Genomic DNA, 19905 nt, shown 5'->3' on the forward strand with positions numbered 1-19905 from the left:
AATTTCAAAACCCCTGAACTTAAAAAAAAATCAGTTCCACCGACCCAATCTTGCTGGTTCACAAATTCATTCAAGTTTATCCCGCTCTTCACTTTCAAGCCAAATTTTATAAAACTCGGGCCAAAAATACTCGAGTTATTGCGTTCAAGGACACGTATATAAACATTTGAACGAATGGTGTTTCCGACTACTAGGGGCATCAAATGAAAAAGTACATTGGTCCAGGGGATACCTTGCAAAATCACCATTAAAACTAAAATAAAACATACCCCTGCCTGCCAGGAGGACACTGGTTCACCACTCGCAAAGCATACTAGCCACGTCATACCTACTATCGGATCGCTTTGTAACGACTAAGAGTAATATACAAGAATCAGTATAATCTGGTTTTTGTGGATGTCGTTTTTGTATCATTTTAAATTTTACCTTTGTCTGTATTTTACTAAATAATCTGAAGGATCATGTCAATAATCATCTGGGTTTTGAGATTGCTCTGCTGCTTTGAGTTGGTTCTGAGACTGCATTACCAGAGAGGAGGTCCTACATCACCTTTTTATACTATTAGGTCCTAATTATGTTTTTATCATAAAATACCTTACGTAGTAATTTAGATCATATTACATCAATTCGATTGGTTCTAGTTACCACTTATTGTCGGTGAATGATTTGAACGTGTTTTTAAGCCAATCTTCGGTCTCATGTAAGAAACACGAATCTCGGCTTGTTAAAGAATCAGTAGTTTACAATATTTTTTGGTAATTTTTAAGTCAAATAACGATTTCGGAAGTTTGGGCCGTTTGGGGTTGTGATGCTCCAGCTCTCTGACAATCACTGTGGGAACCAACTTATAGAAGCTTTTTAATAACTAAAACGACTTTAAATCGTAGAAAAATGTCATTATTTTTTGAATTGGTAGCTTTAATTTCTTAAATTTGAAGCCAGATTTGTTTGTTAACCTTTGTACGATTTAAATTATTGAAGAACTTTCCCAAGTTCAAAGTCTTTTTGTAAGTACTGAGGGTTTAGATGAAGTCGATTGCGCAGCGCCATCCCTCGGCGAGTTGACGAACTAAGTGCACCTCAGTACCACTCAGTACTGCCTGCTCCTCTGGTACTGCCACTGTCAATGTCATAAACACAAAATTTTATAGACTCTCAGCTCAGCTCAGCCGTGAGCCGTGCTGTTACTGCTGTTACCATAGGTTCTGGGGTCTGGCGCACACCGTTGGGGTAAAGTGTAGGGTGACCTAAAGTAGTTAGGGCAATTTTAGCTTGCCTTTAAGTAGTTAGGGTAATTTTAGCTTGTCTTTAAAAAAATCATCGACTTTATATCTATACAGATATAAAGTCAGTGTAGATTAAACTCAATGGTAAAATGACAAGGTCTAGACTCTAGAGTCGAGATGGCACTGAACTGACAGTCTGACCACTGAGCTAAAATTATAACTGGAGGTAGCACTGCCATTGGGAAGTCTGTCAAAAGCGTGTCGCTGATTTTGTTAGGTTGGTATAGCAGTAAGTTTTCTTATCATAGCAATGACATGGCTTCTTATAACTAGGTTGGTATAGCAGTGAGTATTTTTGTCATACTTGAATACTTTAATAATTTTCTTTGAAATGGCGACCATACAAAGTAGGTATTTTAAGCCAAGTATAATAATAGTTATAGCAATAATATGGCTTCTTATGACACCAGACTCACGCAAACATGGCGGCTGGCGACACGCATCTTTGACATTCAGTGCTACCTCCAGTTAGAATTATAGCTCAGTGAGTCTGACTGATGGCAGCACTGCCGTTATACACCACTGTCGGTAACTGTCACTCACTGTCATTCATTGTCAATAACTTGTCATTCCATTGTCATTGATTAGTGTGTAATTCAAAAAAAGAAAATAAAGATAAAGAACCCTCATTTGTCATTAGTCTCATTTGGAATATTATCAATTATCATTGAGATTGATATTATCTTGTTAATCTGTTGTTATTGTTCCAGTAGGCCTACGAATATTATTCTTGTAGTTAATCACAAAGTTTTGTTTACCTCCAAGTTAATCATCCTTAATTGCATAAGTTTACTTACTAAACTTAATTGTGAGTAACGCAGCTTAAGTTATATAACTTAGTATTACTGTGTAAAGTATAAATTATAGCCTAGTGTGAATTTTTCATGCGTGAATATTTAGGCCTACATCATGGGCATTAGCCTATATTAAGCTGACAACCCAATACTAAATTAGCCTAGGCCTAGTTTGTTAACACATACCGTACTTAACTACCCTATTAACCGTATTAGACTAGGCCTACAAATTACAGCTAAACATCCTCAATAGAAAGGCCCCTACCTTAACCCTCCGAGTGTCCCTTGTTTTGGCCTTAATGTCTGCCTATTTTTTGCTCATTTGCAAGGTTTTATCAAAACGGATCTGAGAAGCTTGAAAACAATGTTAATTATACTGTTCTATATACCATTTTGTTTGGAAACTTTGTTCTAAATTTTATGAGGATTACAAATATATAATAATATAAGGAAGTAGATTTGCAAATAAATAAGTTATGGGCAAAAAACAGATTTCAGTACATAGCGTTTAGCTAAGAATGCATAGCCTAACCATAGCTAGGAATCTGGCTGATAATTTACATCAATAACACTACCTACTTCTTCAGGATCATCAACCAGCCCTTCAAAATCACTTAAATCTTCTTATAATGCACCACGTATATCACTAGGCCTACTTTTGATTTTTAACACTAAAACAATGATAAACGTAATAAAACACATCAGTCATCGGTGCGAGGTTAACCAAGCTGTTTACAAATACGCACGTCAGCTGTCTGCTACAATATTTTCGGAATTAAAATGAAAAGCGCTTAGAGACAGACCTCCGGAGAAAGCTGTGAATCTGAAAAATAAAACGATACCTAACTCGAACCAGTTCAATCCGATTTGGTCAGTCATCGAGCCTTCGCCATAAACAGTGTTTGTGAGTCGATGCATCGACACAAAACACTACACAAAGTGTGTTATGTGTCGAAGCATTGACAAATAACACTCGGAGCGTTAATTGTATGGTACACTGCCAGTGTAAGACTAGATTTATTAATTTATTTCCAACGGACATCTCCATTTTATTTTATTTAGGTTCTGAATGTAGAATTAGCCTTCTACCAAGATCCATTAAACTTAATTTAAATTCAACATCATCTTTAGGTCGATTCACACACATCAGTCCAGTCAGAGTTCCGTGACCGACCAGTCACAGTTCAGTTTCAGTTGCATCCGCAATTTCTCAGTCAACTGTCAGTCATTTGGTTTCAGTCAGACTTTGTCAATTTATTCACAGTCAAAAATGTTCAATTAAAACTCAATATCTTCTTATCTTATCTTATCTAACAGGGGCAGGCCGAGACCTTAAAGAACTTCATCCGAAAATCGAATTATTGCGCACCCCAGACAATTGTTTTCTTGTTGACCTTACAAGTTAAGGTTCCAATGAATGCCTGTAGCTTCCCAATAAGTTCATCCTCGGGAAGATATCTTCCTCTAGCCAAATTACCAAGAGTTATTATTCTAGCATCAGAGAGCTTGTCAAAATCAAGGAACAGGTGATCGGCTGTCTCTTCTGACCTATCACAGTGCCTACAGACCGGCTGGTTCACTATCAAATAAGCCCATCCGTTATAAATGTTTCCTGAATCGCCCGTGACCAGTGATAGTCAAGCAACATTAAAAGCACTAAATTCTTACGAATTCAACAGCTAGGCTCCTGTGGGACTGCCTTGCTTCTGTGTCTGAGTTGGGTAGGAGAAATGATCTTACGCTCTGCTGGGTGCCTGGACACTCAGGCATAAAAGGAAATGAAGCTGCAGACAGATTGGCAATAAACACTGCCTCTGCGACAACTATAATAAGCCCACAACCCTTCTGTGGCATTTCACAAAACAGCACATGTTCTTCGATTGCGTCATGGGGCAAAGAAAAGCACCGCAAACGCTGGGTTGACACTTCCCTTCTTAGGGTCAGCAAGCTTACTCTGTTTAGGCCTTCCAAAATGGTTGCCTCTGACCTCTTGAGACTAGACAGACGTAGAATCAAACTAAAAACTCAATATTCTAAGTATCAAATTTTTATCGTCCATCTTGTTGATTGTTAGAAACAGTACAAAATGTGTAAAATATAAACACAATCATATAAATAACAACAACAAAAAACTATTTTCTAACCCTAAACACATACGTCAGTCATCTGAACAATCCCAAAATATCGGTGAGAACAAATCTGAAATTAACTGACGGACGCGAACAAGGGACTGACAGAACTACATTGGAAGAGTGTAGATAGCGCAATAGAAAATGCATTATATGATTATTTTTTGACTGTGACATGACTGATGTGTAACTGTAAGTCACTGTGTGTATGACTATGACAAGCTGGGACTAGTCGACCTTTAACCATGTCATAGGGTTGGTCATTTCATTTCATCCAGTCATTTAATTTCATTCCCTAGTGATTAATGAATTCCAGACTACTTAAAAGTTAAATCAATTTACCACTGTCTCAGTTTTCCTTAATCAAATCTCACTGATAAACATATCTTTGGATAAATATTTATCTGTTATCATTTTTCATCAACAAAAACATGTAAGGTAACATAGGTAGTTAAATGCACTTAAAAACATGCAAATTGTCCTGTTGTGAGCCTACCTTTATTTTCAACCCTCTACTTCAGACCAAGTATTTGAAACATACGGTGCCCAGGCAATCACAGCTGGCCATGTGTATGGAGTAAAGAAACACTGACACTAAGACGAGAACAATAGTATTATCCTCTGCTAACTCAGGTAAAAATCTCATACTTCCTCTTAAGTGATTAAATGAATTTTTTTATTTAGGGACCTAATAGGACGCAAAAAAACCTTAAAAACGAGCAGGGTAGGACTACTTTTCTATTTCAAGGCCTAAGTAAATTTGCTAAGCTTAATAGGTTTACATTAGGTAGAGTTTTTTTAAATCAACCATTTTTCAGGACTGTTTGAATACTGAAATGGGATACAACTCCAAATCAGAACTCCGAGGCTCTTGGATGAGAGGGAGCATCGGTATTATCATCCTTATTTTCAGTATTGGAATTCTGGTAAAAAATGAAGTAAGTAAGAAGTTGTACGCATGTCAGCCTTAGCTCATTCAGAGTTGTTTTAAGTCATTAGAATAGAAATCTCCATACCCACTTGCTCCATAGAAGAAAACCAAGCGACAGTGCGACATTGTCGCAGAACTAGGAAGCGGCCCGCAGAAAGATCAGACTAGTGTAAACAAACTGTGGCGCACACACAGTTACAGGAGACAGTGATAAAATATCCATGACCGCAAAAGAAGTTGGCGAGTTTTCTGCAGCCACAGGAGACAGTCGAGATTTAATTGCTTTCACGAGATATCGTAAAATATGTGGAATACAGTAGAACCCCGCTGACTCAACCTCAGCTTGTCCGACTCTTCGCTTAATTCGACGGTGCCATCGCCTAGCAGTGGCGGTGATTGGGCTTGAGAAGGGGGGGGGGAAATATAAATATATTAATTGTTGATACTACGTTCTTTAAACATTATATTCTTTATTCAATTTTACTAACCAAGGCTATGTCCTTGTGTATACTTTTCACTTAATAATGAAAGTTAATTATTGGTCACATGCTATTGTTGTACTAGTAAGTCCTACCTACCAACCTACCCTTTTTAAAAATCTTAGTTCATATGTTTAATCTTCAATAAAACTTAGTAAGTCTTGAGTTTGTACATAAATAACTCTTAACCTACCTCAGTTTTTGAGACATCACTAAGTAGTAGCATTGAGTATACACTAATACTCAACGGTAGTAGTGGCCTGTTTGAAACTATCTTTAGGCTATAGGCTAGTGAACAGCGTCACTATATAAAATCCCTAGATATGGTTCGGAAACAAAAAATAAACATGATCTTAAATAGTGTAGACCTACTTCGGAAAATTAAAGTAGACTGAAAGCCTGATTGCCACAAAATGTAGTTTATTATAGACAAAGTAAATAAAACTGTTACAAAATATAAACAGTGAAACTTTGTGGTAATATTGGCATGACATTAATGGACCTATAGTGCTTTGTTTTCTAGCGACATTCCTAACCTACTATATAAAAGTGTTAAATGTCTAGGTTTATGCCTAGCTAATACTTCAACACATTCTTCAAGTTCTATGTTGGTAGAGGTATCTTTTTCTAGAGCCAGGATGGCTAAATTTGATAAATGGTTGTGGAACATTGAGTTCCTTAAATAGTTTTTGATCCCTTTTAAGACCCTGAAAGACCGTTCAGTGATTGTAGTAGACACTAGGACAGTCAAAAACAATTGCAGAAGCTTAACACATTTGATGCGGCGGGTCGACCGGTGGACCCCGCGCGTCTCAGCTGAGGAGCGGGGGGTCCACCGGTGGGGGAGCGCGCATTGTATTGTTTGCCGGATCAGTGTGGTTCAGCCATTGTCCGGAGAACGTTGTAATCTTTACCAGCCTGTAGCTTATAATGCGAGCTTTATTCTGGTGTAGGTTGGTACAAAAATTGCCCGTAAAATCCCGTCTAGCAATGCTTTTTCCCCGTTTTCGGGGATATCTCAATTCGAGCCGTATTACAAAGACTCTGGTTATTGATCCAGGCAGTGCTGCTACCTTTGGGTGTTTCAGTGAACTACGTCCACTTTCGGAGTAACGCAGAACAATCACCACTGCTCTTTAGTGATTCGTCTTACTGAGATATTTCAATACCAATAGCGATCGCTGATTCAGTTAGCGCGTCGGGGCTCCGCCCGGGCCTCGCCGCAATTGGCGAGCGCCTGTTTAAAGGTTTTCAGCAGCGAATGTGTTAAAAAGGTTAGGAAAAATGAACTGGTTGTGAAAGTTTACAGACATATATTGCCGTATGAAATTTGACACAAGCTCATTAGGTTAGTTGGTCTGAGTTAGGGGTTATTGTGGAAAACACATCAATTTCAGAGGCTTAAGTGTCAGTTTCTAAACCTAAACATGTTAAAAATATTCGGTAATACTATCGTTATTTATTGTTAATTATGTTAGGTATTTGTATGAGGGTAGCTAGTCAATTTAACTACTACACAACTGACTAGTTTAAAAAAATAGGCCTATATGTTATAATTTGATAAATATTCCCTAGGAAAGTGGGGTGACGACTGCCCCCCTTGCCCCCCCCCCTCTGCCGCCTCTGTCGCCTAGTGACAATTCTATTGCAGTATTATAGTGATCGTTTCCCTTGGTCATGTGGACATCATCACTGTCTCCTGAAATTGTGGCAAAAATTTGTATTTATCCCGTGGTCAAGGAAACATCATCGTTGTTTTCCTCCATTGCAGCAACCCACTGAATACGTTCAGCAGTAGGCTACAGTAACATCACCATTATCGAGTTAAACAAGTATTTAAAATAATATACAATAAAATTAATATCAAATAATTAGATAATTCAATTTAGTAATGACTTATTTTTGATCATAGCTTACATTGGACAGCGCAGTCGGAGGCCAGACCGTCCCAATCCCAATACATGTAGTAGCTATTATGGCAGAACAATCGAACAACGCTGAGGGTGCCATGTCGTAATTTGCAATGTTTAGTATAGGAATTCTGGGCTAGAGTCCATAAAGTTGCATGCTCACTCTAATCAGGGCAGTCACCACAATCTGGGTAGTTTGCTTCACACGCTCTTGTTAAGTAGTCATAGTCATATAATCTTTATTCAAGAGTACAACATGTTGCACAAGAATGGCGTTATACAATTAAATTATATTGTTAAAACTAACCATATATAAAAAGGCTAAATAAAAATACAAAAACTTATAACTTAGGTACAAATCTACAACACAGTCAACCAACAAGTTCATCGAGGGAATAAACAGGCTTGGATAACATAAAAGTTTCTAGTTGTTTTTTAAATTTATTTTTTTCTGTAATTTGTAAAATATTATTAGGTAGAAGGATATAAAACTTAATCCCAGCATATGAAGGTTTTTTTTCAACGAATTTTAATTTGTGATTAGAAAAACTTATTTTAAGTCTGTGCCTTGTCCTATAGCTGTGGCATGAACCCAAGGTCTCGAATTTTGGTAAATTATTCTTTACAAACAAGATGAAATCAAATTGTAAGACTAGATTACTTACGCCAATAGCTCATTGAATTTCATTTCATGTTTCAGTACATGTTTTGACACATTGTCATCCTCAGCTGAGTACTAGTGAAGTTTTTATTCACCATATGGTTTCGTCAATGTTCAATTAAATAAACACGTAACACGTAACACAAATACGACACGACACGGAACATATACATTTACAACACGTAAAGCTTTAGACATGCAGGCCTCCTCGAACAAAACACACGGTCACGCCGCGGGTCGGGGACAGACTGGCTATTTGTTTATCCAGGCTTATCATTGTTATCACGGAGGCAGTGGACAGCTGTTTCTTTGGTAGGAATAATAGAATTGAATATCGAGTTGGAGCTAAAATTTAGTTTTTCATTCAGAACAAATTCATTTTTGTCGTTATTTTTATGAGCTCTGTATATTTCGTATTCCTCCAACGTGTCCAATTTTCTGCCAAATCAAATGAAATCAAAGATATATTGGGCAAAAACAGTAAGAATACCAAGTTTTGAAAATTGTTCTTTAACTGAATTTGTCCGATCTTGAATGTTTAACATGATATGAAGTGCTTCTTTTTTTAATGATATTTGTTCCAAATTTTCTTGAGAGCTTGCCCCATATAAAATTATGCCAAAGGAGTGAATAAAAGCAAAGTAAATTATTTTTAATGTTTCCAAAGGACATAATTTAGACATTTTTCTCAGAGCAAAAATCCCTGATAAAATCTTAAGGCTAAGATGTTCAATATGAAGGTTCCAATTTAAATTGTTGCCCAATACAAGTCCTAGGAATTTAAAACTTTGCAGTTCTTCTAGACATTTTCCTTCCATCAAAATTTCTATGTTGAGCTTGTTTATTACTCTGATATGTTGAGAAAGATATGCACTTTGTCTTATTTATATTAACTAAAGGGTTTAAATTGTTTAACCCTTTCCACTCGGATTAGTTGACCCCTTGTTGTCCCATACTCTTGCATATATTGTCATGAAAAAAAAACATGTTTTGGGTTTTGTGTACAGTTGTACTTCCCTAGAACGAGATTATTTTCAAGACTTATTTTGTTTAGGTCATATCTATGGTATTGTAGAAATAATAGGTTTGTGTGTTCAAAATAGAAACGATCCTTTTTAAACTGGGTTTCAATGTTTTTGAGAAGCTGTTCTCTTTGCGAGAGTGAGTTTGGAGTTATGTTGTAAATCCCATTTATGTAAAAATTACGGTTCAAAAGTTATTGTAAATTATGTCATTTTCCCATAAAACCCCCATAAATTAACCCTCCGAGTGTCCCTTGTTTTGGCCTTAATGTCTGCCTATTTTTTGCTCATTTGCAAGGTTTTATTAAAACGGATCTGAGAAGCTTGAAAACAATGTTAATTATACTGTTCTATATACCATTTTGTTTGGAAAATCATGGGCTTCAATATTTTACATAGAACATAAGGAACATTTGTTTAAAAAAAAATGTTTAAGTAAAAAAAAATATTTTGGAAAATTTTCAAAAAAAAATAAGTTTGCGCTCAATGAAATTGTATAAATTATAGGCCTATAAATATTTGAAAATAGCCACTTTGTTCTAAATTTTATGAGGATTACAAATATATAATAATATAAGGAAGTAGATTTGCAAATAAATAAGTTATGGGCAAAAAGCAGATTTCAGTACATAGCGTTTAGCTAAGAATGCATAGCCTAACCATAGCTAGGAATCTGGCTGATAATGTACATCAATATCACTACCTACTTCTTCAGGATCATCAACCAGCCCTTCAAAATCACTTAAATCTTCTTATAATGCACCACGTATATCACTAGGCCTACTTTTGATTTTTAACACTAAAACAATGATAAACGTAATAAAACACATCAGTCAACGGTGCGAGGTTAACCAAGCTGTTTACAAATACGCACGTCAGCTGTCTGCTACAATATTTTCGGAATTAAAATGAAAAGCGCTTAGAGACAGACCTCCGGAGAAAGCTCTGAATCTGTAAAATAAAACGATACCTAACTCGATCCAGTTCAATCCGATTTTGTCAGTCATAGAGCCTTCGCCGTAAACAGTGTTTGTGAGTCGCTGCAGCGACACAAAGTGTGTTATGTGTCGCTGCAGCGACAAATAACACTCGGAGGGTTAAGAGAAAAATCGGATTTTCCCAAAAATGGCCCGAACAATTTTGATAAAAATTTTGTATATTATAGTCCTTTAAATTCTGAACAAAATTGTACAAATCCCATTTCCGTATATTTACACCGCCTACACATAATAAAGGTTGTTGACAAACTTATGGGAGAAAGTATGTGTCAGAATGCTGATACCGTTTATTTTGTTAGTGTTATTTTAAGTACGCAGACCCAAATGTTTAGATTAAATACAATAACAGCATTGAAAACAATTACTAGTAAGTTTAAATTAATAAGTGTGTGTGTACATTAAAAATTAAAGCTATAAAATGTTTATCAATTCTTTGACAAAAGTGAATGATGGTAGGCTTTTGTTTCAATGTTAAAAAATACAGAGCCCTCCCACCACCAATGATCACCAGCCACTACTGGATTAAACAAACACTAGGATTTATTAATTCATCCAGTATAGCCAAAAATTATGTAGGTAACTGAAAATCTTAAATGTGTTACTTCATAGTTATTTAAAGTAATGTCAAACCTAATTTATTTTTATTTTATCTTCAACAAACATGTTATATTTAGACATTGCTAGAGTATTTCAGCCTCTAGACTTCATCACCAGAACTTTTTTTTAAAAGCCTTTGTTATTTACAGATATCCTCTGTTATGTGACAAGAAACGTTTGAAAACATAACAAGATTGATTGTAGATGTTGGCTTCAACAGATTACCTGATTCTGGTAATAATGGAAAGTTGATTTACTTGAAAGGTCGCATTGAAGTCAATGAACCTCTCACAGAACCCGAGTATGGAGTCACTATCGCTGCCGTCAAACTCAAAAGACGAGTTCAGATGTTCCAGTGGGTTGAAGTGCAGGAAGAAAAATCTCAGTGGTAAGTGTGATTGCTTTCTTTGATACCGTTTTCATAGTGATGGATGAGACTAGTTTTTTCATTTTGAGACGAGACGGGACAAGATTTTAATTCCCACGGGATGGGATTTTTTTTTTTCGGGACAAGATTTAATGGAAAGTTATAAAAAAAATAACTATCTACTTTTTATGTTCATAAATATTTACAAGTTTTTATTCTACTGTGTTTTTAAGGTAGATATAAACAAAGTTCATAATGTAAACTAAGAACACTTTTAATCACATACCTAATTTAATATCAATAGGAAGGAAATGATAAGTATAACTAAATACTAAGTTAAGTAATTACTTTTAACTACGACCGTTTTTTAAAGTAGCCATTTCAGTCCAGTTCTTAGAATTGAAAAGTTTCACTTTACAGCTGTTTACTTTCATATCCGCATAGTTTCATTTCATATCCGCATAGTTTTCTCATATCCACACAGGTAACGGACCAATGAGGTTCAAGTATTGAGAGAAAAGAATTAAAATTGTAATGCTTCGAACGTCAACTAATCAGCTGATCAGCTGATCAGTTGACCAATTTAATTGTTGATCCGACTTGTTCATGTTGATACTCGCGTATTCTTAATTAAGTTGGTGGAAGTCCAAAAATAAATGAAATATTTGCCGAATTGTACCTGATACAATATTATTTATGGTAAGAATGCTGCCAGCAATGTAATATTTAACGAAGTTTAACAAACACGTAATTACAGGAAATCAGCTGATTATACAACAAGTCGTTGCATCACTTTCAGTGGCAATGACAATACACAAAAACATAACCTCTCTAAAAAGTTATCAGTAGTGATTGTTAGTAATTAAATCCAGATTGATAGTAATTAAAAAACGGTCGTAGGTAAAGTAGTGTACGCAACTCGCGTTAATAGTCTTTACGACACTCGTAGAAGTTTTTAAGGCTCGTGCCTTAAATTTTCTACTCGTGTCGTAAAGACTCACTTAACGCAATCGTTGCGTAAACTACTATTGACACACGGCAAAAATAACAGACGACTAATCAGTTACACCTTTTAAAACCTATTAACCTAAATCGAACAATCGGTTGGTATACTTTATTTGGACGGCAAATATTCATTATTGGTTATTTATGGTTCTTGTAGATACACTTGTTAATTTTAAATTTGTTGATCGATAGTATACTCTGTTCATAAAATTTTAACTAACATATAAAATAAATAGTAAACATCAATTCCATCCAAAGTCGAGCGTCGACTGGGAATTGTATTGGGTAATGTAAATTGTCGTGTCGTTGTCTGTCTAGTGTCTACTCTACAGTACAGTTCTGCCATTGCTTGTTACACGAATGCAAACAAATAAATACTTATTGCGATCGATTTCAATAGTTGCTCAATAGTTCATAGTTGATTTCAATAGCGGCAATGGCGTCAATAGTTGCTCGAACAGTCAAACGCTCGCACTCAATGACTGAACTGGACTAGAGCTACAAACCACAACCGAAGGTAGCACTGAATGCGAGAATTGTGAGACGTTGGCCGCCATATGTATTAGGAAAATAGTACTTTGGAACTAGGGGATTGTTTGATTGCAATTTAAGCCAACAGCCAATGAGCTGGTTGATTCTTCTAATGGTACCAACATGACAACATTTTACAGCGTCTTGATTTTCTAGCAGAGTTGCCACGCCGTACCACCAGTACTACCTCCATTTGGATGTTTTCAGTCTACGACTATTTCGTTTTGTAAAAAGCAAGAGCGGTTCCCTGATTCCATTTACTTATCAGACTTAGATACGATAAATAACTGAGACCAAACGATAATTTTGGGCCGTCATGAACTACGCTGGTTGTCTGATTCTCAATTTAAACAAACAACAAAACATTGACCATGGCAACTTCCTTAAAATATGAGTTTTTAATGGAACCGGTATCGAGTGTCGTGAGTAATATTTAATTTAAAAACTGGTATCGACTCAAGCAATTCTGTTATTGACCTATCACTATTTAAAATACGATTTATATTAGACTAGGACGTAATTTAAGCCATGTCCATGAGTTTTGAGACCGAGTTTGGCTTTTTTGCAGCTATGCGTGGATCGACACTGCTGCTTCACATTATTATAGAGCTTGCGGCGAGTCGGTGTATTCTGTCAGCGGACCCGAGATTCGATTCTCGAATGTCGTTAATCGAATCTCGAATTTGAAACCTTTTCTTAGGATTTGGTGGATTCAAGATTCGGATTCGACACATCCCTAGACGAGTATAAAACATTTAGGCAGCTGTTGTCTTTATTATATTTTTTCTCTATTTCTTAGAAGGTTATATAAGATAGCGAAGACTGAGTAAGAGGCCTTATTTCCAACTGAGTTGAGAGTTGATTCAAAGTAAGAATCGGCTCTTTTTTTTAATTTAGCCATGATTCATTTGAATTTCCCTGTGATTCGTTCAAATTGAGCTAATCCTTCGCGAATCGCCATCACCACTCAGAGCACGCCTTGCATTCAGAGTACTCATATTTAGATTACAGGATAGAGGATAAACAACAACAATTTTGAGGTTGGAAAAGGAGTGAATAGTAAAAGAAACAATGGTTTTAGAACAATTTATTTCCCAATTGCAGTTTATAGTTTTATACCTGGATGGTTAGCTTCAATAAAAATACATAATTAGGCCCATAATCTCGTCTCCAAAATATCCCGTTTGTATTTCAATCCCGCCCGAAGCTTCGAGATAAAAAAATCTCAAAGTTTCGGGTCTTGTCCATCACTAGTTATTCATCTTCAAACATCAACTATGGATATTGAATCAAACATCTCAAGAAGGTTTAGTTTCCTCTCCACGTGAATGGTATTTCTTCTGGCTGTCTTTCCGGAGTTGTAACAGCATCCTGCAACATCCAACCTTGAACATTTTAAAACATGCTAAACTTGGAATAGAAAGGGGCTGATTCTGATTCTTGATTCATCATAACTATTTGTATCAGTAGTATCAAGGAATCATTGCTGGTGCATATTATATGCCAGCAGAGGATCTATCATAGGTGATTGACCTACGTTATTTTGCAGGTGGGGCTATGATACAGACTCTTACAACCCCATAGTGTACACTACTGCTTGGCGCGATCGACTAGTTGACAGCACATTATTCGCTAAACCTTTTGGTCATGCAAATCCTAAGTAAGTATTTAATGTATAAAGACGGACCCCATTTATTAGTATCTAAATAGTAGTATAGACAATCAATGAATAGGGACATGACTAGCAGTGTACGTACTCTTTAGTAACAGGAGTGGGTTTTTTACAAGTTATCAAAAGTGAACCCCAAATTAACTAAGGGATTTCTCCCTAACATAGGTTGTGAAGGAGTAGGCCTAAAGGAAAGCCATACATAGGCTAGTTGTGTATTATTTATACATTGTATAGCAGTGGACATATACATTTTGAATCAAATTAAAATGAGCAGAAAAGGACAGAGGTGCGGCAGAACAGACTAAGCAGTTTTACTCATGCAGTTCCTATACTAAAGCTGTGAATGGGTTAGGCGGACACTGTTGTCTGGTTCTCATCAGCCACTCTTACCGTTTCTGTCACTATCATGGTACAACTCGGTATACAATCATGGCGACTCAGATTTTCCGTTAATTTTTGTATTCCAAAAGACTTCCTCCATAATTCCCTGACTATGTTATCTGCTAAATTGTCCTTCGCTTTAACCACACAGTAAGCAACATTCTTGAGAAGGAATGCTGCATAGTTAAAACTCTTCATGTAAACATTAGTACTGTAGGCATACTGTAATACATACAGTATATTCTTTCATTTAGTAATACATACACCTGCTGTGAATAGACAATTTTCTCAAGATAAAAAGACAAATAGAACTTAAAACATGTTATGTATGCACACACTTAACCAAACTCTTAAAATTATCTTACTGTAATGTTTGATGACACAAATAAATCAGATTGAAATTATGTATCTTTGTATTGACAGGAAGGATGACGGGCCCTTCAAATGGCTTAACAATGGACTTAATAACATTGCCGGAAATTATAACAAGGAATCTAGCATAGAATAAACAGTTAATTTATGCTTTACTGTACCAAAAATAGGATATTTTTAGGATGGCAGGTTTTCCCTACCTGAAGAGTCCAATATTGCACAAGACACACAAAACAGACTCTACTTACAAAATTCGAATATTACACCATCACTGACAACATTTTGAATCAAGGAACCCTCCCTCTGACTTAAACCTTCCTCAGTTGAAAATGTTATCAGTGACCATTTTCTATAACAATGTGCAGTGTGTTATTATTAGCAAGTGTTGTGAAATATTATAATTCCATGTTAAATAGAATTTAAAATGTGAAATAGTCCCAATCTAATTTAGAATTTTAATGTTTGAAGAGCGTTCCCATTGGAGAGTAGTGTGAGTGTGAGCGAGATAGTTCATGTGGGAGGCTACACACTCAGCGACGAGCTTAAAGACCACTTTACTACCTACACACTTCTCACAAGTGATCAAAGACCTGAGCGAAGAGATATCAAAATGCACTCAGGTCTCTACTATCATTCTTTTGATGTGTGGAACCCAGAGGTCGGAGACACGAGGGTTCAGCTATCATATACGGGAGCATCTGACAGTATGGTGAGTACAGAGTGTGCCAAGGTGTTGTCCCTCAATAAACTTGTAAAGCTTTGTTCATTTTTATTCAGCCCGCTTAAATGTTTTTCTATTTTATCTTCAAAAGTCGTTCCGTGTCTTTGACTGAGTTTTGTATGAGATGTGTACAGTACATTCTCAATTATCCGAGCCTCCGGGTTATCCGAGGTCTTTTACCAGGAATAAGCTATTATCATGATAAGACCTGGTCCCGGGACTGATTTACTTTTTCGTTTTGATGTCCCCAGAGACCAAAAACACCATCCGTTCAAATTCATATCTATATGTGTGTGTGTGAAAGTTAGCACGATAACTCTACCAAAAATTATCTGATTTTGATGAAATTTCTTACAAACGTGTAAACCTACGTTTATTGAAACGAGTTCGCAAACCAGAATGATCGAACCATGGGAATAGGGTTTTACAGGGGGTTTTATGGGGTAAAAATAGGTTTTTCTCATTTTCGACCCTCAAAACATAAAATTTCCTAATTTCTCTCTTGGCCATTTTGAAGAGCTTTAAAAAACAAATAATTTAGTACATTGAACTGTTTTTGTATGGTTATTAGTTACAGAGAAAATTTAAAAAATTGTAAATTTAAAATTGTTATGTTATTCTTATGGTGAATAAGTAAACTGTTGTAGTTTGCTTGTTTATGGATATATTTTTATCAAACTTGGCAAATATATTTATTTTATACTCAGCTATTAATTTTTTACTAAAAAATACCCTTAATACCCTCCCTGTAGCAGCAAACCTAAGTACTCGTTAAACCTAATGTTATTGAAATAGATTAAATTGAAAATCAAATCAGGCAAATGGGAATTCGCTTAGTCTGCAGGTTTGCTGTGGCGGAGGTATTTTTATTTCTGGTTGGAGAACAATAATAAGGTTTTTTTATGAATATTTCTGTTTAAAGTAAAGTAAAAATAGCATGTAATTTGTGATTTCTTAAAATAATACTGTGAATTATTTGAACTTTAACGTAGAAATTATATCCGATAATGTAGGGGAGCGCTCCTTTAAAAACTGTAGTGGTCCACCTTATTGTGTTTTTATTTAATCCTGTAGAGTATTGGCTTGTTATCATTAATACTGTATTATATAAAGTTTTCCAAGACAATTTAAGAAGTATTAAGCATGTTTGAGTTATTGTTTTACTTAATAACATTGACTTATTTAAATACATTTTCCATTAAAATAGGCCTACCAATTATTGATACATTTGTATTCACTATGCATTGTTATTAAAACTTATACTTTAAAAGTCTTTTACTTCCTAATGTGGTACCGTAACCCCTAAGATAAAAATCGAAGACACCTCTGTTTTACTGGAGATTCTCGGTAACCGAGGTAGTCTCGGTCCCAACAACCTCGGTTAGTCGGGATTGTGCTGTACTGAAGTAGTTTTTAAGTTTTCTAAGTAGTCTTTACATTTTGTTGCCTGTCCATCCAGTTTTTCTGGTTTGATGTAAAATAAACCTAGTTTACTAGCACTAATCGGCATTGCATCCCACATGATACTACACTAGTGAAAGTAGTAATGTACAGTGTGTGCTAAATGTTCTCATACCTAATTTATTTTCAAGATCACAATTCTGGCTGAACAAGATGGCTCCACTCTACGGCCCTTCGTTGCAGCCGGCGAAGATCTGACAGTAGTTGTGGAAGGTGAACTTCCTCTCTCGGATATCCTGGCCATCAAGTTTCCATCATCAGGTGTTTGGTTGATCCGAATCTCAGTATATTTTGGCATATATTGCGGCTACTCTACTCTCAGCTTCATCGTAGGTAGGTCCAAACTTTATCGTAATTCTTCCAGATTACCCTCCCATCCAGAATCATTAAAATGATACTTTACTGTACAAATATAATCTGGAAAGAAATTACTGAGAAAACATTTTTTTGTGCAGCACATTAATAAATAGAATTAAAATTTAAGAAGGAAGTTCAATGGGTAGAAATTGTATAGAAAAAAGGCTTTGCTTAAATTCAATTTTATTCAAACAATCCAGAAAAGTCATTATTTAAAAATTGTGTTGTGGAGTAAAATGCTCTATTGATTAGCAACCATGTCAAGCGAGATTTCAAGCATTTCATATGTAACTCGCGGTCATTAACAGGCAATTTGTTATAAAACTTTATCTGCTGATAATAATTTAATATATCCAGCTGGAGAAGCATTCTACTCTTTTAAGAACCTCAGGTTTGATGACTATGTATAATGTCTCAAGTAAAATAATTATTATTTATGTTTTGTTGTATTAAAATGTCTTACTAAATTAATATAGAGTGAAGTGTTAAACATTTTCTCTATAAAAAAGGTTTGCGATTGCCACAGCCAGGACTATCAAAATTGATTTTTAGAGCTTTTTTTTGCTATGTACTAACTCACTTGGCTCTATGTATATTGTTCCATAACGTCAAGAAAGGATACAATGTATCACTTGTTTTACATTAGATTTTGACATAATGGTTTGATCTTTTGCAGGTAGACAGAGTCGGCTATTGCAAGCGTTCGTTCACAACAACAAGGCGTTCCTTTGCCAGATTCTTTCTGCAGCCACCTTCTTCACTGTCATGGCGTTTGCCTGGCTGCCATTCAGACCAGTTCTTGGATCAGTCAATCTACTTATAGCAGCAATCTTGGTGCTATATTTGGTTATCAAAGGTTATTCTCTGTACTACTACTTCAACCGTTGACTTCATATCCCCCTTAGGTGAGATTTAATATATATCATGTAATACGTAAGTATTTGACTTAACTAATTGAACTAAGGGACAGTAAACCGAATGTGTTTACAAACACTACCTTAGTTCCAATGATATCCTTTGTATTATTTAATTAGTCTCTCTGACACTTCTATTTAACTCATTCTCTGTCTATAATCTACATCTAATAGTTTGATACTACTTTGTTAATGGTGTAGTAGTGCTGATTGCTTGCTGTGACGTTTTTTTATTATTTTTTTTTTAACCAGCCACTAAATTAAATTTTACTCTTTAAAATATACAATGGTAAAATTATTAATGGTTTAATAATAATGGTCTAATATACTTTTAATTTAAATTTAATCTTCAATTTAAAACCTTACGGGTAGGGTAGTTAGTTATATATAATTTATTTTTCTTGAAATAACATATTTTTTCAAATTTTATACTTACAGGTGGTCTGAAAAATACCAAATGATCTGTGCCCATTATACCTGACAAAGACAAACTTCAAGATAAAGGAATGAAGGTTTTGCATACATGTTACATCCATATGCAATATAATATATTACCTATGGAGCAGGAAGAGGACATGGTCTACGAGTTGTGCCCAAGACTGAATGTTGAAAACATGTTTTGGGACTGAGTTGACAAATTTGTAACTGACCACCCTAAATGGGACGATAACTACAGTGTACATAACTGTGTGTACATGTAACATATTGCCTATATGTAACATTGTGTGATGTAAAACTTCATAAAATTTTATACATTGATTAGGTTTAGAAATAAAAGCTGTCATAGACTGAAATCTGCTTACATTCTATTATTGCCTTTTTGTTTTTATTTGGTATCACTGAGATATGCACAAATGATTAACTATGATTATGATTGTTGTTTCTTCAGTTGCAGAGTTGCATGAGTTGTTAACCACCTGTGAAAATGTTGGTTAGTCAATAAAGCAATTAAGCAATTGTTCGTAATTTTGACTATTTTATTAATTCTTGATTAAAGTAGGCCTACTCATAATTAAATCACAATATAAAATAGGCCCATCTTATTACTTTTTCATAATGATACAGGGAACTTGTTAAATCAGTCATAAATTATTTTAGTTTTAGCAGAACAATACATATGTTTATTTTATTTCATCTAAAATGTGAAATGTATTAATAACAGGCCCTATTTATTTAATTTAGATGAAAAAAAACTAAATTTTGTTGTAACTGCTCGCCATATTAGTTTTGTAAATATACATGAGGAAAAAAATAGGAATAAGTGAAAAAACAAGAAAAGTTAAGCGGTGCAGCATTTCGCAAACTGTCAAAGGAAAA

The 19905-nt window shown here is 35.3% G+C and overlaps 1 protein-coding gene across 1 annotated transcript; it reads left to right on the top strand.

Moving 5' to 3' along the window:
- The first annotated feature begins 1783 nt into the window (after window positions 1-1783).
- Window positions 1784-19373, top strand: LOC128998851 (transmembrane protein 43 homolog). Its single transcript, XM_054425208.1, has 10 exons — window positions 1784-1814; window positions 3760-4019; window positions 5241-5309; window positions 7532-7632; window positions 10974-11195; window positions 14260-14370; window positions 15604-15844; window positions 17449-17650; window positions 18351-18579; window positions 19027-19373. Exons 1-9 carry the CDS (start codon window positions 1784-1786, stop codon window positions 18560-18562), a joined length of 1449 nt encoding a protein of 482 aa, XP_054281183.1. The 3' UTR covers window positions 18563-18579; window positions 19027-19373.
- The last annotated feature ends 532 nt before the right edge of the window (window positions 19374-19905 follow it).

The sequence above is a fragment of the Macrosteles quadrilineatus genome, unplaced genomic scaffold (assembly GCF_028750875.1).
Source record: "Macrosteles quadrilineatus isolate MER2022 unplaced genomic scaffold, UCM_ALF_1.0 Scaffold_7__1_contigs__length_78375512, whole genome shotgun sequence".
Lineage (NCBI taxonomy): Eukaryota > Metazoa > Arthropoda > Insecta > Hemiptera > Cicadellidae > Macrosteles > Macrosteles quadrilineatus.